General features: G+C 60.0%; 1 protein-coding gene across 1 annotated transcript in view; it reads left to right on the top strand.

Moving 5' to 3' along the window:
- CACNA1I (calcium voltage-gated channel subunit alpha1 I) overlaps positions 1–18,895 on the top strand; it is a 109,027-nt gene that overhangs the window by 60,038 nt on the left and 30,094 nt on the right. The window contains exons 6-13 of the mRNA XM_022596536.2: positions 763–1,078; positions 2,231–2,323; positions 5,576–5,882; positions 8,267–8,688; positions 16,275–16,426; positions 17,124–17,309; positions 17,621–17,738; positions 18,486–18,641. Of these exons, the coding sequence (XP_022452244.2) occupies positions 763–1,078; positions 2,231–2,323; positions 5,576–5,882; positions 8,267–8,688; positions 16,275–16,426; positions 17,124–17,309; positions 17,621–17,738; positions 18,486–18,641 (1,750 nt within the window). The remainder of the gene's footprint in view (positions 1–762; positions 1,079–2,230; positions 2,324–5,575; positions 5,883–8,266; positions 8,689–16,274; positions 16,427–17,123; positions 17,310–17,620; positions 17,739–18,485; positions 18,642–18,895) is intronic.

Genomic DNA, 18,895 nt, shown 5'->3' on the forward strand with positions numbered 1-18,895 from the left:
TTCCTGTTGCAATACCACACTCTAATAATAATCATACTTGTAGAGTATTTCGTTCTTCTGTAGGGCTGTGCTCCACTCATCTTTATTCTTTTAAAAACTTGTATTGACTGTTCTCCCGTTCATATAAATCCTAGAACCATCTGGCCAGGTTTCATAGACAAAAACATGTTGAGATTTTGATTGGGATTGCAGTGAATCATAGATTAGCTCTACAGGATGGGCAGGGCAGGCATTGTCATCTCTGTTTTACAGATGAAGAAATTGAGGTCCAGAGAGGGGAAGTGACCAGCCCAAGGTCACACAGATGGGAGAGGGTGGGGCAGGAAGGTATCTTACCTTCATCTGTTGAATCAGTAAAATTTAGCATTTGTATGTTAAGCACCTACTCTGCTCCGACCATAGTGTGTGGGTGCTAGGGATGCTGAGACCCAGTCCTTTCCCTAAAAGAGCTCCAGCCTCCCAGGGGAGTTGGGTGCATTTTTCCCCAAGAGCAATAACTGGGGTGAGTGCAGGGCCCAGTCTTCCCTGAGGCTCCCCCAGGGAAGGCTCCCTCTTGGTGGTGGTGGGGGACCCCAGAACTGCCCACAGTGGGCAGGTGGGAGTTTTGGTGACCATGGCAGAGGTGGGGAAGGGTGTCCCAGGCAGGGGGAACAGCATGTGCGAAGGCCTGGAGGCGATGATGGCATGTTGGGCCAGTCTTGCCATGCTGTGTGGCAGTGACCCCTCCCCTTCTCCTCTTTCCCCACCATCGCCTGTGGACAGACAAGGGGATGTGGCCCTGCCCCCCTACTACCAGCCAGAGGAGGATGACGAGATGCCCTTCATCTGCTCCCTGTCGGGGGACAACGGCATCATGGGCTGCCACGAGATCCCCCCGCTCAAGGAGCAGGGCCGCGAGTGCTGCCTGTCCAAGGATGACGTCTATGACTTTGGGGCGGGGCGCCAGGACCTCAACGCCAGTGGGCTCTGTGTCAACTGGAACCGCTACTACAATGTGTGCCGCACAGGCAGCGCCAACCCCCACAAGGGCGCCATCAACTTTGACAACATCGGCTATGCCTGGATCGTCATCTTCCAGGTGGGGCCCTCGGGCCTGGCACCGGACCCCATGCTGGGTGGGGTGAGCAGCTTCACCTGGCAGGCGGGGCTCTGTGCTGGGGGTTTGCCACCCGTGTCATTGAAATCTACCCATCCTGCCGGCACAACAGGCGCTATCAGCCCCTGTCAGAGCAACTGAGATTCGAAGAAAGGGCTGTAGGCCCTCGGGTGTATTGCCTGATGCCTCTGTGCCTCAGTTTTCTTATCTCTAAAATGGGGGTAATAACAGGTCCCCCCCCCGCCTTGAGTGGCTGAGAAGAATAAACCAGATGATGCCAGCCGAGCCTAGTGTGCAGTGAATGCTCAGTCAAGGTTGCCTTCCTGCTGTCGTCAGAAGGAAGGATGGGGCAGGTGCAGAGGGTGGTGGCTGAGAAGCCGCTGAGGGGTCTGCTTGGCACGCTTTGCTCTGGGGAGCAACAGGATCACAGAATTCAGAGCTGCAAGGTGTGATGGTGTGATGTGATCACAGCCCAGCAGCTGCGTTTTGGGACCCTTCGGCCCCGAGAGGGTGGGTGGCAGTGACCTGGCAAACGCTCTGTGCATTTGCCAGAAGCGAAGAAGACCGCGGTGCTGGGGGCGCCGGGCGTTTGTCTCGCCCAAGGCTCCTCTGCTTTCCTCTCTGGGAAAGCGCATGGGCGACAGAGTCACTCCAGGCTTCTCACAGCCCCCATCCCGGGCTCACCTGAGCTGCGCCCCGACCCTGCCAGGAGGGCTCTGTTGATCCCACACACTGAAGAAGCAGCCGAGGCTCAGAGAGTGGCCCAGGGGTGAGCTGGAGCCGCAGCCCAGGGCCCCCTGCTTCCAGTCCTTCTGCCTTGGTGTGGAAGACTGGAAGGTGAGGGGCTCTGGAGCGAGAGGCACCAGGTTAAGCCCCTGGTCCATTCCTTCCTGGCTGTGTGACATTGGGCAAGTGTCCTAACCTTCTGAGCCTCCGTTTTCTCACTTGCATGTTGGGGATGAGGATGGCTGCCCCGTGGAGCCCTTGGGAGAAGTACGAGAGGGGACATGTGTAGAGTGTCCCGGCACGCAGTGGGGCTTCTGTCTGGGGCAGCTTCCCCTTTGCTGCCTGCCTTCCTGGAGGCTCAGCCGTCTCAGGCTCTCTCTCTCCTCTTCTGCTCTGTCCTGGCTGCAGGTGATTACCCTGGAAGGCTGGGTGGAGATCATGTACTACGTGATGGATGCTCACTCCTTCTACAACTTCATCTATTTTATCCTGCTTATCATAGTAAGTGTCAGGGGAGCTGGGGCTCTCTGGGCAAAAGCTCAGGGACCCATGGGCCAGGGGACCCCAGAGTGGGGGCGGGGCTCTTTGGGAGTCCCCAGGGTGCCCCTGCAGAGCCCGAGTGCTGAGTGGGAGAGAGCAGGAGGGGCAGTTTGTAAATGCAGCCGAGCAGCAGGTGGCTGAGGGAGCTCGTCGGGGTGGCTGTGGAGGCATCCATCACTTCCGATTGCCTTCAGGTCTCATTTCTGGGCATTTAAGTCCACCCGCTGCTCCTGCCTGTGTTTCTCTGCCTCGTAGTCTCTGGGAATACATCCTTTTATGACCATAGCAGGGATGCAGCCTCAGGACGGAAGCGTCTCAAGGGCTCTAGCACCTCCCTCGTTTCCTGGGGCAGGAAGATGAGATGCTGTGAAACAGAAGCCCAGGGCTGCTTCCCGGGCAGGGTCTGGAGGGGAGGCTGAGCCTGGTTGTGAACTGGTAGAACTTCCTGAAATTCTCGGAGGGACTCCCAGCTCTCGGGCAGCTCTGTCTTGTGGGGGAGACCTAGAGATGAAGGGGTGTTCTCTCTGCCCCCAGAGAGGGCCCGCTGTCTGGCCGGCCCCTCCCGCCTTCCCCTGCACAGTCTCCCCAGAACGAGCTCATCCACCTTGTCACGCCTGGGTGCAGCTTCAGCCACAGCACAGTCCCCAGATGTCAAGGTGATTCACTCCTGGGAGAGTCGCTGCTGGCTCCCTGCTGCTGCAGGGCTGGGATCTCTGGTTTCCTGGCTGTGGGAGAGAGCACGCTTGGGACTCCGGGGCAGCACCCCATCCTGGGCTGCTGGGACTTTGACCTGGGGGCTCAGAAGCCGACCTGAGACACCCCCGCTGTTGGCTTAGCTTCGATGCCTTCCTGGGGGTGCTGGGGCCTTGGACCCATGAGGAGACACCCTAGATAGAAAGAGAGGGACCCAGGCTTTGTTCAGCATTGCCGTCCATCCACTGGCTTGTTCATTCCCTAGCACATTCAGGGAAGCCTGCTCTGCGCCAGGCCCTGAGCCGAGTGCTGGGTACTGAGCAGTGAGTCAGGCCCTCCCTGCCCACTGGGAGCTCACAGTCTTGTGGGGGAAGATGGGCTACAGCAGACAGGTACCAGACTGCATCTTAGGAGCCACCACCGAAGGAAGTCCAAGAGGCTGAGGGAGCCCACAGGAGGCCTCTCACCCGGCTTGGAGAAGGGATAGGGGAAGTGAGAGGCTTCCTGGAGGAGGTGATGCCAGAATTGAGCCTTAAAGGCTGGAGGGGGAAGAGCCAGAGGAAGAGCCTTCTGGGCAGGGGACGCCTCACAGAGACCCTGAGGCCAGACGGAATCCTGCAGTGGGGGGACTGTGAACCACTGAGGTTGCGAGAGGAGCCTTGAGTTCCAGAGGCTGGAGGACGCTTCCTCTGCTTCTGATGGACTTAGGGGTGGAGTCTGGGGTTGGTAACTCCCAGCATGACCCTGGGCAGGACGCTTAGCCCCCTGAGCTCACAGTGAAGCGGGGAACAGTGACGGCACCTGGCTCACGGGCCCTGGGGAGGGTTAGAGGAGACACAGCCTGCGGCTGCACAGCCCCTGGCACACAGTACATGCTCAATAAACGTGTCCTGCTGCTATGATTGCTGCGATTATTGGGCCCCGGGGGGCCCTGTCACAGGAGAGAGGGTGAGGATGCTGAGTTTTCCAGGTGCTGGGAAGCATCCAGCGAGCAGAGGCTGAGTGACCATGCCGTTCTTTTACCCTCACAACCCTGGCCACGCAGGGTCACCTGCTTGTTTCCCAGCTGTGGACCCTGAGCCCCAGAGAGGTGAGGTGCCTGGCCTGGGCCACACAGCCGGTGAGGGGTCCTCAGCCTTTGCACGCAGGTCCCCAGTACTCCTTCTGAGTGCAGAAGTCCTAAGCTCATCCGAGCCTTATGTTTTTGATGGGGAAATGGAGGTCCAGAGGGAATGGGGAGCTGCCTGGTCACCCAGGGACAGCAGCCACAGAGGCGGGCTGGGTAGAGGCTGCCAGGTGTGAGCTCCCAGCGGACGGGGTCCGTGCCCCTCACACAGGCCTGCCGAGCGGGTCTCCAGGAAATGCGGAGAGAGCAAATGAGTGAGGCATCTTCTTACTTTAGAGGCAGGGGGTTTTCCCAGAGTCCTCTGGGCCAGGAAGCCCCCCCGCTCCCGCAACCCCTCCTGAGCCCCAGCTCCCCAGCTATGCTGTGGGGGAGAGGAAGGAAGGGAGATCAGTGACTGGGGCTGCGGCCTACAGGAACCTTCTGGCAGGCAGCCTGGAGGAGGGTGAAACGCACACTGCCCCCTCCCTCTGGCAGGTGAGAGTCTGCCGCTGAGTCTATTCAAAGGCTTAGCATGCGCCTGGGAGGCGCCTGCCTCTGGAAACTGGGGCTCTTCTGCCTGCGGTGGCCCCTGGAGCTGGGCCCTGGGACTTGAGGTGGCAGAATTCCTAGCACTAGCCAGGTAGCCTTTCCCCATCCAAGCCCAGATAAAGATGCCCAGCTAAGCCCTTTCTGAGGGAAGCTTGTCTTTTCTTGTCTGGAGGCCCAAAGTCAGGGCCGTAGTGAGGGAAGGGCTGGGGTGCGACTCAGGGCTCAGGTAGCTTGAGGGGGGCTGTGGCTCCCTCCCTGCCCTCAGCGCTGATGTCCCAGGTGGGAGGGCAGCCGTGGCCAAGGCCTAGGGGCCTGAGGGGAGAGGGCTTGGAAGCAGGCCTCAGGGGGGCCTGGGGAGCTGCCTGGGCCACCGCTGTCCTGAGCCCCGGCCTCCTCCCAGAGCAAGGCCTCAGCGCTCTTTTCCTGTCCCTATTTGTGCCCGTGCCTCTCCGTCTCTCTGGGCGCTCCGCCCTCCCCTCCTCTCTCCCTGTCCCCACCTGCCCCTGTCACTTTGTGCTTCCCACACCCTCCGTTTCTGTCCTCTCTGAGCCTGTCTCACTCTCCCCTGGTGCCCCTCCTTGCCCTTGTCTGTCTGTACCCCCCTGTCTCTGGCTGTCTCTTTCCCTGTTGCATGTCTGGGATCTGCCCCTGCCCATCCTCCGGTCTTCCTTTCGGCCTCTGTATCCCTCTGCTTCTCGCCCTGCCTCCATCCCTCCATCTCCATCGCCGTCTCCCCGTCTCCGTCGCCGTCTCCCCGTCTCTCTGTCTCCTTCTCCGTCTCCCTCTCGCACCCTCCCGCCCCTGCTCCCACCTGCTCTCACCCCACCGTCCCCTCTGTCCCTGTCCTCTCCTCCCGTTGGTCACAGGTGGGCTCCTTCTTCATGATCAACCTGTGCCTCGTTGTCATAGCGACCCAGTTCTCGGAGACCAAGCAGCGGGAACACCGTCTGATGTTGGAGCAGCGGCAGCGTTACCTGTCCTCCAGCACGGTGGCCAGCTACGCCGAGCCCGGCGACTGCTACGAGGAGATCTTCCAGTACGTCTGCCACATCCTGCGCAAGGCCAAGCGCCGGGCCCTGGGCCTCTACCAGGCCCTGCAGAGGCGGCGCCAGGCCCCGGGGGCACCCGGCTCCACCAAGCCCAAGCCCCACGTCAAGGAGCCCAGGCACTACAGTAAGTGGCCCACCTCCCCTGACCTCCAGGGTGCCCCGCGCAGGCCTCGTGTGCCTCTAGCTGGGGACTCAGAAACAGCACTGTTTGCAAACGTGCCCTTTCTTCCCAGCACAAGCAGAGGTATCCAGCAAGTTCAGAACCCGGACCTTCCCCTGGTAGCTGCAGTCCACATCCCCGGGTTCCCTGCCCCCTTTCCTGACCACCTGCTGGTGCCTGGCCTGGGCTAGCCCTGCGCTTGGGGGACCTAGCCCTGCCCTGGAGGAATTTTCTTCGGATCCCATGTGTGCACAGGGACTCGGGCTCCGCCCTGGGAACCACGTTTGAAAGAATGAACAATAGTCTGCCCTTAGTCTTGTGAAACTATAAAATCCCTCCACCACTGTAGCCTGTCTCCATTCTCACCCCGCTGATCCCCCATGGGTTCCTGTGGCCGCCCGCCTGCTTGCTAGCACACCTGAGCAGCGATGTCGGGCACCTGGAATGAAAGGGCCGTGGCCAGCCCTGCAGAGAGAGGCAGGGCATGCTGGGGACACACGAACACTGTGATCTGCTCCTGCCTTGGGGCCATTTCTCCTGCTCGACTGTGCACGGTTCCAGAGAGTTAGCGGCGTAGGCTTAAAAAGGGGTTTCCATTTGTTTTCTCATCTGTTCTAGAAAACAGTCCTGCGAAGGGAGCAGACTGAGTAACATTAGCCTCAGTGTTCAGATGGAAAAACTAACGTCCAGAGGGATGAAGGGAGTCGCTTAAGGTCACAGTGTCAGTGACCAAAGCTCGGCATTGGGGACGTCAGAGTTGCAGGCTCTGCGGAGCCCACCTCTAGCGGGACGTGAACCGCTCCCGTAGGAGGAGGCAAAGGGCCACGGGAGGTGGGCCCCACCCCAGGCCCAGTCCTGCCCCCAGGCGGTGCCCACAAGGAAGCCAGCCAGCGTCAGCCCAGAGTAGGCGCAGCTGTGACGGTGGACGGCCCGGCTCCTCGCCGGCCACCCCCAGGCCCTGCCCCTGCAGGTCTCACGTTCTGGGAACCTGAGGTTCTCGGAGGCAAGCTGAAGAATTCATCCTCAGAGCTGCCGCCCAGCTGCCCCTGGGGGCCAGCCGTCCAGGCGTGGTCTTGGAGGCTCCAGGTGGCCCGTGGGCTGGCCCAGCACGTGGACAGGGGAGCTGGGGTCGGGCAAGGCTGGCACCCCGTGTTCCTGGATGACGCGGGGAGGGGTGTTTACAGCTCAGGGCTTCCTGCTGCCGCCCATCGCCCTCTCCGTGGAAACCTCGTGGAGAGAAGCCCTAGACAGGCTTCTGGAGGGAGGCCGTGCCCCCTGCCCTGGGCCTTCGTGCTTCCCCCATCTCCCTTCCTTGGGAAACAAGTGTCAGGGGGCCCAGCCCCATGTACAGTCAGGCTGGGAAGGGCTTTGCCGTGACCTCCAGCACTGAGGTGGCCCACCCTTGGGCTTCTGGCTGCCCCACCGGTCTAGAGGGTGACTGAGTCAGAGAGCCTTGTCCAGACACAGGGAGGTGTTTGGAAGCAAGTGTGGAAATGGACGGTAGACATTACAGGTTTTTCTTTCCCTTTAACGTCGTTTATTTATTTATTTATTTTTTGCTCCGCAAGCCAAACCTGTGTATTCTAGGAAAACACAGACAAATATAAAGAAGGAACCAAACTATCCAGAAAGAGCCTCTCTGACACCCCTTTTGAAATGGCTCACAGATCACAGAACGTGGGTCCAAGACCGGCCCAGCTTCTCGCACTCTCCCTGGGCAGCTGGGGGGATGACAGCTCCTGCCCCCTCCCAGGGTTAACCCCGACTCAGCTGTGTCGGGGGGAGTCGTAGGGGTGGTGCTTCTAGAGCAAGGGCTTGCCCCTGCCCCGGCTCCACGCTTCCTCCTTGGTGATAGGCCCCCCACACGGGGGCGGGAGAATTGAGGAATGCCGAGGCCACCTTGGCTTCCTCTGAGGGGTGTCTACCCTCCACAATGGCCTTTTCAGCCGTTTTCCAAGCTCCATGATATCATGAAGCAGGACGGTGGGGAGGGGCTGGGGTTCCTGGAGGGTCTTTCAGTGACCAGACTGGGGCCACGGGGCGGGAAGTGACAGGGCGAGGACACAGCTCTGGGTTTATCCCCCGTATTAACCACAGGATCCGCCCCGTGGCCCCGGTGTGTGGGTGTTCCTGGTGCAGCTTTTCCTCGGGGGCCAACAAAGCCCAGAGGGTGAAGCTGTTTCCCCAGGACCCACGAGCCCCTTGGCCTCCAGGCAGGGCTGGCGGCTTCCAGGCAGATCCTGTGGGCACACGCGAGTGGTAACCCAGGTTGGGCCGGGCCTAGTGCGCGCGGGGGCCGTCTCCTGCGGGACCCGAGGCACCAACCCCGGCCTCGGCTTCTTTTCCAGAGCTGTGCCCCCGACACAGCCCCCCGGACTCGACGCTCCACACGCTGGTGCAGCCCGTCTCTGCCATTCTGGCCTCCGACCCCACCAGCTGCCCCCGCTGCCAGCACGAGGCGGGCCGGCCGCCCTCAGGCCTGGGCAGCAGCAACTCGGGCCAGGAGGGCTCGGGCTCCGGGGGCTCGGACGACAGCGAGGACGAGGCCGGTGGGCACGGGGCCCGGAGCGGTGAGGATGGGGCCTCCTTGGAGCTGGAGAAGGAGGACGAGGAGGGGCAGGCGGACGGGGCTGCCTGGCTGTGCGGAGACGTGTGGCGGGAGACGCGAGCCAAGCTGCGGGGCATCGTGGAGAGCAAGTACTTCAACCGGGGCATCATGATGGCCATCCTGGTCAACACCGTCAGCATGGGCATTGAGCACCACCAGCAGGCGAGTGTCGGGAGGCGGGGCCCACGGGGGCCTGTCGAACGCCCGCCGTCTGTCTGTCTTCCCCTGACCTGCGTCCCCTTCATCCACGTGACCTCAGTGCCCAGCCCAGGGCCAGGCACAGAGGGGGCGGAGCTCAGGGTCAACAAGTGACCGAATGACCCCTTGGGGCGTGGACAGGGGGATGTGGTTCTTTTCCCTCTGAGCCTCCCAGCGTGGACACCAGGTCCCCCACAACCCATCCCCCGCCAGTCCCTGCAGACTCCTAACTTCCATTTGTCGCCTCTCCATGTGACCCTCCCGTCTCTTCTCTCCAAAACGGCTGGAGTGGTCTTTCCAGAGGCTGGGAGCGCCCCTGCCCCCAAACTTCCAGAGCCCCCGCTGACCTTGGCACAAAATTCAGACTTTTCCACTGATATTCAAGGCCCTTTGTGCTCCACCTGCGGCATATTGATACCTTCCGCAGGTGGGACGCCCTCCTGCCCCTCACGCCCCCCACTTACTCCCCGCCTCACCACAGCCCCACGGCACTGAGGGGCCCCAGGGGTGCCCTGCGAAGACTGTCCCCCATCTCCCTTCTTGGCCAAACCTGTGGTTTCTTCTGTCTTCAGCTCTGGGTGCGTGGGGCGCAGGGAGGGTGTTGGCTGCGTTGATTGGTGTGTCCCAGGCCCCGTAGGCCATCGGGGGTACTGCTGGGGGTTCACAGGTGAGATGAGTTCAGAGAAAGGGTCCCCAATGGGGGATAGCACATGGAGGAGGGCATGGCTTCTGGGAAGTAGCAGGAGCACAGGGAGGATGTGTACAAGAAGGTCTTTGTGGGGAATGGAGGGCTCTGGGGGGTTCGCACAGATGTCCCCAATCCATAGGTCACACCCCGGGTGACAGCCTGGACAAGTCCAGCCCTGGATCCATTTGGAAAAACATCATTTTCTGCCTCCCACTGTCCCCCAGCTGCTAGGTGGGGTCCCTCCCTTAAGCTGCACCCCTTTCCTATGAGGCACTCCACCTGGCAGTTGGCGACCCTGAGGCCCAGGGAGGGGATGTCACTGGCCCAAGGTCCCATAGCCAGTCAGGGGCCGAATTTGAACCCACATCTTTGTGTGGCAAGACTGACACCACCGCAGAGTTTAGGGTTTCGGCGCCTCCTTGGCTTCCCCGTGGCCCTCTTTCTGCAGCCCCTCCCCCACTGTGCCCCGTGTGGGCCACACTCTCACTTCCCTCTTCATTCGCTCACCAGGCACAGGCGTCATTCAGTTTACTTAAATGCGGCCCCTGGGGCTGCCGCCACACTCTGCGTGGAGCTGCCTGTTTGCCAGTTATTCCGGCTTAACTAAGTGTCTCTGGGGAGGGCTGGGGAGGCTTTCTGCAGGGTAAAGCTGGTGAGAGAGGCAGGCTGGACCCCCTCGCCTAGGGTCCAGCCTTCTGGCCTTTGCCTGGCCCAGCATCCCCGGGGAAGGCCCCACAGGGAACCTGCACTGTTGGGGTGCTGGCTCTAGCTTCTGGGTGGGGCAGCACCAAGGGCGCCTGTCACAGTCCTGCTACACCAGGACCTGAGCACCATCCCTGCCAGTGGCTTGTGGAACCAGCTGGCAAGAGCCAATTTTCTCATACTCAAGGATTTTGCAAGCCCATCGTTATAAACAGTTGGTAGCTTGAAATTGGCCATGGTGGGAGTATTTACACCATGGAAATTGACATATGCTGCAAATCAGGGCTATATTTTTCAGAGGCCCGTTTGCCAGTGTACTGCTGGTTCCTGCCTTCCCAGCCGTCCCTCCATGGCCAAACACGGTGGCCAGGGTGGCTCCATCCTCTGGGTCCAGCTTCTCCCTCTCTCCGCAGCCCCAGCCTCAGGCCAGGCTATGGTCCCTGCCCAAGCCTCCTCAGGGTCTTCCTGCCTGGCCTGTCCCCCCTCACTCCTTCTGCCGTGACCTCTCCCGTTGTGGGGCACAGGCTCCGGACGCACAGGCTCAGCGGCCATGGCTCACGGGCCCAGCCGCTCTGCAGCATGTGGGATCTTCCCGGACTGGGGCACGAACCCGTGTCCCCTGCATCGGCAGGTGGACTCTCAACCACTGCGCCACCAGGGAAGAGGGCAAACTTTCTAGCCTCCAGACGGGGGAGCCTCTTCTCTCTGGCACCGTAGGACCCCTCTTGGTCCCCCCACTGGGTTGCCTTCAGCAGGTGCTCTCTGCCCCTTCAAAGGATCCTCCCTGGCCTTCTCATCCACAAGCAGGTGCCCTAACTTCGTGCCCTTTCCGTCACAGGGATTGGCTCCCTGGCACCAAGTGCCAGGCCGCGAGCCAGCCTGGTGTATTGAGTCCTGACAACCATCCTCAAGACAGGTATTAACAACCCCCCTCCGCCCCCCACCCCCAATCCCGGCCGCACTCTGAAGACCACCGCCAGAGAGCTGCAATTTGCCGCTCCAGGTCTGGGCTCCATCCCTGGTTCTGCTGTCGACTGGTAGGGTGGCCTTGGGCAAGTCACTTGGCCTCCTTCGGCCAGTGTCCGCCATCTGGAAATGGGCACACAGACCCCCTACTCCCAGAGTAGCTGGGAGGGTTCGATGCATTAAGAAGCCTGGCGCATAGTGGGCGCCCGCTCGTTAAGCAGGATTTGTGAATCTTTTGTTGGAGCCTTACACCGCCGCCCTTGGGGTAAGTTTACCAGCTGGCGTCTGGAGCCTCAAAAAATTATTAATTAAGGAAAAAGTGAGGGGAGGGAGAATTTAAAAATACTCTCTTTAACGCAGCTCTGAGCGGCAGCCATTGTTTGGCCAAGCTCTGCGCAGGGCCTGCTTGTGGGGGGCGCAGGAAGTTCTGCTCCACGCCCCTGGCTCCCAGACGCTGCTGGCAGGAAGCCCTCCGCCCCTGAGGTTGTTCTGAGCAGCCCCTGAGGTGCTGCCTGCAGAGAGAGGCGGCCCAGGACTGCCAGGGGGCAGGGAGAAAGGGGGGAGCTGGAGGAGAGGCCGGTGAACGCTCGCAGCCCCTCTCCCGCAGAGCAAGTGACCGCAGAGGGAGGCATCGTGGCGGCCCCTGCCGGCAGGGAGGTTGGTGTGGCCACCGGGTGGGGGCCCGGGGGGGCCGGTGGTGAGGGCAGGACAGAGCCTGGGCATTGCTTTCCGGCTCCATCTGTGAAGTGGGGCCACCCCGGCCTCTGTGGTCACAGGTGCTTGAATGAGAGGTGAGACTGTGGGTGCCTGTGGTCTTTAGGTGGCCACTGCTGCTAAAATCACAAGGGAGTGTCACCAGGTTCCTCATGGCCACAGCTACTCCTTGCAGGGACTGGCCTAGGAGGAGGTGACAGGGGAAAGTGGGGGTCAGCCAGGCAGTGGCCTGTGTGTGACCCATGAGGTGGTCAGATGGTGCAGAAGTCAGCATCGCCCTGGAGGGGAGTGGGCCCGGAACAGTCGGTGACTGAGGCTGCGTGACAGGCAGGTGGGCGGGGTCGGCTTGGGCAGCCAGATTTCTGTCATCATTTGCTGTCACATATCTTACCGGTGTGATCCCCTCAGCAGCCCCCAGGGCAGGCGGGGTGAGTGTCTTGTCCCCACTGGGCAGATGGGGAAACCGAGGCTCAGAGAGGCGGACTGGCTTGCCCAGCGTGATGCGGTGAGAAGCTGAGATGCTGAGGTTGAATTGGAGGTTCCAGGAAGCCGACGGGAGGGTGTGGGGAGGCACTGCTCCTGGGAGCAGCCTCTCTCAGCCCCTCCCTCTCCCAGCATTCGCCCGTCCCGGCCCATGACTCCTCCGGAGCTGTACCAGGCTGTCCTGGAGCTAGAGGATGCTCACCACGTCGGACAGCAAAGAGAGGGTCAGGCTTTATTCTCTTTTCAGCAGTCTCAGCAAGTCACTACCAAGCCAGATCTGGGGTGACTCTGGGAAGAGGAAGATGGAGTGGCTCAGTACCTGACATTCCAGCTCTGTGAGGACTTAGGGGAGAGAGACACCAACATGAACTGCAGTTGGGGAAGGCTTCCTGGAGGTGATGGCACTGGAGATGGATCCTGAAGGACGACTGGGATTTCATTAGACAAAGAAGGGACAGATGCAGGAGCATGGGCATTCCTACGAAAGACCCTGAGCCCTCAAGGAGGATGTGCACATGGGGCAGGGCAGACAGACCAAGAGGCCAGGGGCTGTCAAACCATGAAGGGTCTTGAGACTGGCTTTATCCTTAGGGCAGTGGGGAGCCATGGAAGGCTTGTAAGCAGGGCAGTGACCTGTCCGTGCTGAACTGGAGCCTGAAGTCAGAAGAGTGGTGCAGGTGAGGGCACCTGGGCCGTGGGGAGGTGGGGCGGGCCAGAGGGAGGAGACCTGGGTTTGAGGTCGGATTTTACCACTGCCTGGCTGTGGCCAGGGACAGTCACTTCTCTCTGAGCCTCAGGTTTCCTGGCTGTAAAATGTGGATACTATAGGGTAATATTTGAGCTTAGACAGGATAATCCGTGGAAAGTGCTCAGCACCGCCTGGCACATGGGAGGTGTTTCAACACCAGCTGCCATTGTTATCATGAGGATGATGTTGGACTCAAGGGGTTCCTGGGGGCAGCTTAGAGACCCCTGTCCAGCTGGGCCCTTATCTGGCCCTGCAGAAGTGGCCAGAGGCTGGGCAGCTGGGCCTCCCAAGCCTGGCGTCCAGCAGGGATGAGCTGGCCCTGCCCCTGCCCCGTCTCCCTCTGCTTCTGGCCTCACCTTCAGGTTGCAGCCCCTCCTCAACGGCCCTCTATCCTCCTGCCTCTGGCTTAACCTGGTTTTTCTGCCCTTCGGCACCTCCTCTTCCATGGGGTGGGCCTTTGCCATCTCCAGCCACCTCTCTGCAGTCTCTGCCTGTCCGTCTGTCTGTCTGTCTGCCTGCTCTCTCTCACTTTCTGGCTCTGTCTCTGACTCACAGTGTCATGATCTTGGTCTTTCATTATGTGTTTATCTCTGTTTTTCTCTCTCTGTCTTGTCTCTCCACACCCTGCATTTGCTTCTCACTCCCTGGGTCTATATTTGTCTGTCTATCAGTCCACCTCTCTTTCGAGTCTCTCTTTCTCCATCTCTCTCGTGGCTGCCCTGTCCCTCTCCACATACCACCCCCTTTGGTCTCTCACTCACTATGTATTTGTCAGTCTCTCTCTCCTGCTCGCTGTCTCTCTCAGAAAAATGCTCGTAGGAGTGATGGATGGTCCATTAGAAAAAGATTAACAGGTGTGCGCTCGACTAGAGAAACAGCTCTTGCGAGGGAGGAGGGGAGCAAGTGGGTGACCTACCTTTCGGGAAGAGCAGAGCTGCAGGCTCCGCATCTGTTTCAGGTGGGTGGGAGTGTGTGTGCAGTGCGTGTGGCCCTGAGCAGGGTTACTGCCATTACGGCCTGTCAGCGTCCAAATCTTTCACCTCTGTTTTGGGGGGCTAGGAAATTGGTAGCTCTGAGGAGCGTCTGGGCCCCGGCTCGGCCGGGGATGCCGGGCCGCAGCCCCTCCCCCACTGGGGGCCTCTCTCAGGGTCCCACTCCCCTTTTGGGACCATTTTGTGAGTCAGATGTAATTACAGATGGAAATGGTGCCTTCTCCTTTTATCTGGCCTTGAGAGGAGCCGGCAGTATTATATTTCCCAGGCACCAGGCGGGAAGCGGGAGGGCTGGGTTGTTATTTTTTTCTCTTCTCCTTTTGGCCCAAGTGGAATCAAAGTCAGGTGCCTGAGGCCCTGTTGCTCGGTGCGGGGTGGGGCGTTGGGGGCGGGTGGCTGGGCTGGGGTGGGCGGTGCTGATGCTGGGAACTCTCCCGCCTCCCAGCCCGAGTTCGGGCTGGTCTCTTTGCCTGGACAACCTTCTCTTCTCCCTGTCACCCACTCCCCCTCTCGGCTTTGAGGTCTCCCTGAGATGTCACTTTCTATAGGAAGCTGCTCCTGACTCCACTGCCCTGTTCCCCCAAACCACCCTCAAGTTCCCCGTTTTTATCACCGCCGAGTGGTTTGTTGACTTGCACGATGGGCTTTGCCAGCGGAGCCTGCACTTCTCAAGGGCAGGAAGGATGTGCTGATTCATTCACCACCGCCCGCCCTGGGTAGCACAAGCCCAGCCCCTGACGGATGCTTGGGAGGCCTGTGGAGTGCACGCAGTGATGAACTAGTGGATGATGGACGGACGAGTTTGGGGAGGTGTGGGTGTGGATACCAGGAGAGCAGTTTGGAGTCTGACTTGGTGGCTCTGCCACAGCCTTGCCGGGTGGCTCTGAGCAAGGCAGTTCCCTTCTCTGAGCCTCAGTTTCCTCATCTGTAAAATGGAGTTGCTAACAGTGGCCTCACAGATTGACTGTCAGTAACTGTGTTGGGGTCGAGCTCAACACGGGCACATGTTCAGGCCTAACAAATGGCCCTTCCCTTCTCTGTGATTCAGGCGGGAACAAGCTGGCTCAGGGTGAGCAGAGACCAGGCACTTCACCAGTCCTGGCGGGGCCAGGGCTGGGGGAGGGGCAGGGAGAGAAGGGGCTGGAGCCTTGTATGGCCCTCATCTTACTCCATTCCCTCGTTTTATGGATGAGGAAACTGAGGCCCGGGCTGTTGGGGGGAGGACCTGTAACCCCACCCCCAGTCGTGGCCAACAGGGTGGCCTGTTTCATACACTGGGGTTCCTTGGGTGGTCCCACTTGCAGGGGTGTCACCTACTGCTAATAACCAGCAAGTAAACAGCTCCAGGGGCAGAGGTTGGGTCTGCGGCCAGAGGGGCCAGTCTCCCTCTGAGCAGCTGGTGACTTTGACCCTTAACCTCTCTGGGCCTTCGTGTCCTCCTCTGAGAAGTGGGAGAAGTAAGCCCCACTGACCAGGTGGTCAGGTGGTTTGACAGCCGTGGTGGCACACAGTAGGTACACGGTCTCTGTCCTCCCTTCCCAGGGCAGATGGTCTCCAGCCACCCACAATCCTGAGATGGCCATTGCTAAGGAAGGAAGGAGGTGAGGGGAAGGCTGTGTAGGGAGGTCTGCACAGGCAGGGGTTAAGGGTGGAGACTTGGAGCCAGGCTGCCTGGGTTCAAACCCTGGCTCTGCCCCTTACTAACTGTGCAGTCTCAGGCAGGGGACTGGCCCTTCTCTGAACCTGCTTCTTCATATGCATAATGGGCTCTCGTGAGGGACTAAGTTACATGATGCCTATGAAGTGCACAGGGCAGGTCCTGCACGTGCTCCCAAAATGGGTTAGGGTCGTGGGCAAACGGGGTTTCCGCAGCCACTGGTTTGCCTTCTTGCCTTGCTCTGTGTCTAGCCATGTAACCTCTGGCTTGTTTCTGAGCCTTAGTTTCCTTATCTGTAAAATGGGTATCATAATGTGGCCCTTAGTGTGCAGTACCAGCATCATTGCCAACTTGGTGGAAGGTTAGCCCCATGTGTTCCCATCTCAGTGGACCTCTCAAGACAGCAGAGATGAGGCAGAGTTGTAGGTTTCTTGAGGCCAAGTGCAGGGGGAAGATGGAGCTCTGGCAAGGACACTGACCTGCAGGTCGTGGAGCCGGGGTGGCAGAGCCGGGCCTTCCCGGAGGTTCTAGAGCTGATGGGTATCCCGGCAGCCCTCTGGCCTGACCGGGTCCCCGTTCCCTTCCCCAACACCCCCATAGCCCGAGGAGCTGACCAACATCCTGGAGATCTGCAACGTGGTCTTCACCAGCATGTTCGCCCTGGAGATGCTGCTGAAGCTGGCTGCCTTCGGGCTCTTTGACTACCTGCGGAACCCCTACAACATCTTCGACAGCATCATTGTCATCATCAGGTGTCAACTCTCCCCCAGTCCCGCCCCCATAGCCTGTGGCCTAGAAACAGAGCAGGGCGGGAGGGGGGCTTAATGCATTGACCCCAGCCGGTAAATGAGGTACATAAGATCAAAGGAAGCCAATTACACTGAAATACAGTTATCAAAATATTTGAAAAATTGTAATTTAGCAGTGTATGTGCTTCTGGATTAATTCATTAAATAGCAAGATCCAGCAGTGGGTCTGTGACTACCATCATTCCAAAGAGAGGATGAGTATAAGTAATATCTGGAAACACGTGTATCGGCTGTCATGTGGTAGAAAAGTGTCAGTGATTTCGATTGGCCACGAGGCCACAGGAAGTGCTAATTCTCTGCCACGAGGTCGCAGGAAGTGCTAATTCTCTGCTGTTTGTTGCTGACGTTCATAATCAAAAGAACGTTAAATCTCAAAAAAGAGGTCAGTGATACTTATGCGCCATAGACTTCTTGCGGGGGGTGGTCCATGGAATCCAGGTTCAGAGCCCCGGCTTCAGGGTGCCGCGAGCCGCAGTGACCTGTGAAACAATACCCATTGGATGAATGAGTGAACGAATGGAAGCCGTCCGTCTCTCCGCCCACCTGGCCTCTCCTTCTTCCTCTGCCCTCGTCTCCTGCCGGCCTCGCTCTGACCCTTCCTGCCTTTCTCCCCCGCCCACCCCCGCCCGGCGGGCTGCAGCGTCTGGGAGATCGTGGGGCAGGCGGACGGCGGGCTGTCGGTGCTGCGGACCTTCCGGCTGCTGCGGGTGCTCAAGCTCGTGCGCTTCATGCCTGCGCTGCGGCGGCAGCTCGTGGTGCTCATGAAGACCATGGACAACGTGGCCACCTTCTGCATGCTGCTCATGCTGTTCATCTTCATCTTCAGGTGAGTCCCGCCCACCCTGGGGCCACACCTGCGGGGCCTGCCAGGCCCGTGGGCAGAAACCTGGGGGAGTGTGGCTGGTTGAGCTTCTCCGGGCAACACCCCAAACCTGGATACGAATCCTGGCACCATCACTTAATCCCCTATGGCTCCGGGCGAGTACTGCCCCTCTGAGCCTCTATGTTCACGTCTGTAAAATGGGACCAACACCGGCCCCTCCCATCTTAGTGGGTTGTTCTGAGAATGAAACAAGGTGGGTGGGCAGAGAGCTCTGTGTGTGTGAGTCCCTTGAGCCACCTCTGTCTCTCCCCCAGCATCCTTGGGATGCACATCTTTGGCTGCAAATTCAGCCTCCGCACGGACACGGGAGACACAGTCCCTGACCGGAAGAACTTCGACTCCCTGCTGTGGGCCATTGTCACGGTGTTCCAGGTGAGCCCCAGCATGTGTCCATGGGTGTCTGGGGAAGGGAGTTCTCCCAGGATCACTTTTTGGAGGTGCCCCCAGCCTCAGAGAATCCAGGGGAGAGCAGTGGCCTGACAAGGAGGCCCCTCAACCCCGGCCTCCAGTGGCCAGGCTGGCGCAGCGCTGGCTCTGGGAGCTGAACTGACTGCCCGGTGCCCGTCCCCACCCCCTCGCTCCTGCCCTGAGACTGTGGGGTTAGGATTCTTCCCTGAGACTGTTTCCTCACGTGTACTGTGGCCATGGTTGAGTGGGTGTGTACACACAGGTGTGGTGGGGGCAGAAGGAACAAGGGGAGAAGGCAGGGTGGGCTTGTGCCCTGGGTGGTGGGATACGGTGCTGAGAGGGTGGGGCTGGGGAGCAGCCAGGAGGGAGCACCGGTCCGTGGGGCGCACGTGTCGCGCACGTGTCAGGGCAGGAGTGTGTGACATAGGCCTCGAGGGTATGGGCGGGCCGGGCAGCAGGAAGAGGTGTGTGTGTGTGTGTGTGTGTGTGTGTGTGCGCGCGCGCACGCACACACACATGCACGTGCATGATTCTGCGGCTCTGCCCCCAGCTAGGGCCATGGTTTTCGAGGACCCTGGGTGTGCCCGAGTGTGTGTGAGAGGATGCTGTAGGTGCTCATGGGCTGCGGCGTGCCTGCACCTAGGGCACCCAGTGGGCTGGGGGGCCTGGAGATACTCAGGGGCTGAGCTGTCATCCCCCTTCCCTGCACAGATCCTTACCCAGGAGGACTGGAACGTCGTCCTCTACAATGGCATGGCCTCCACCTCCCCCTGGGCCTCCCTCTACTTCGTTGCCCTCATGACCTTCGGCAACTATGTGCTCTTCAACCTGCTGGTGGCCATCCTGGTGGAGGGCTTCCAGGCGGAGGTGACTGTGGCCCTGGTGGAGGAAGCACCCCTTTGGGGCCTGCACAAGACTGGGCGGGGGGTGGTCTGGATGGAGGAGGACTGCGATTCAAACATCTAGCGGGCAACAGGTCTCCAGAGGAGGGGGTTGCCAGTGAGGTGATGAGCTTCCCATCACAGGAGGCATGCAAGTGGGGGGGGAATCTGCATCTAGGATCCCTGCCTCTCCCCCAGGGGTGTAGGCCTAGGCTTCTCCATCTGTGAGATCCTAAAGTC

The sequence above is a fragment of the Delphinapterus leucas genome, chromosome 11, assembly GCF_059928025.1.
Source record: "Delphinapterus leucas isolate spDelLeu-1000000601 "Yukka" chromosome 11, BTC_Dleu_Yukka2, whole genome shotgun sequence".
Classification (NCBI taxonomy): Eukaryota; Metazoa; Chordata; class Mammalia; order Artiodactyla; family Monodontidae; genus Delphinapterus; species Delphinapterus leucas.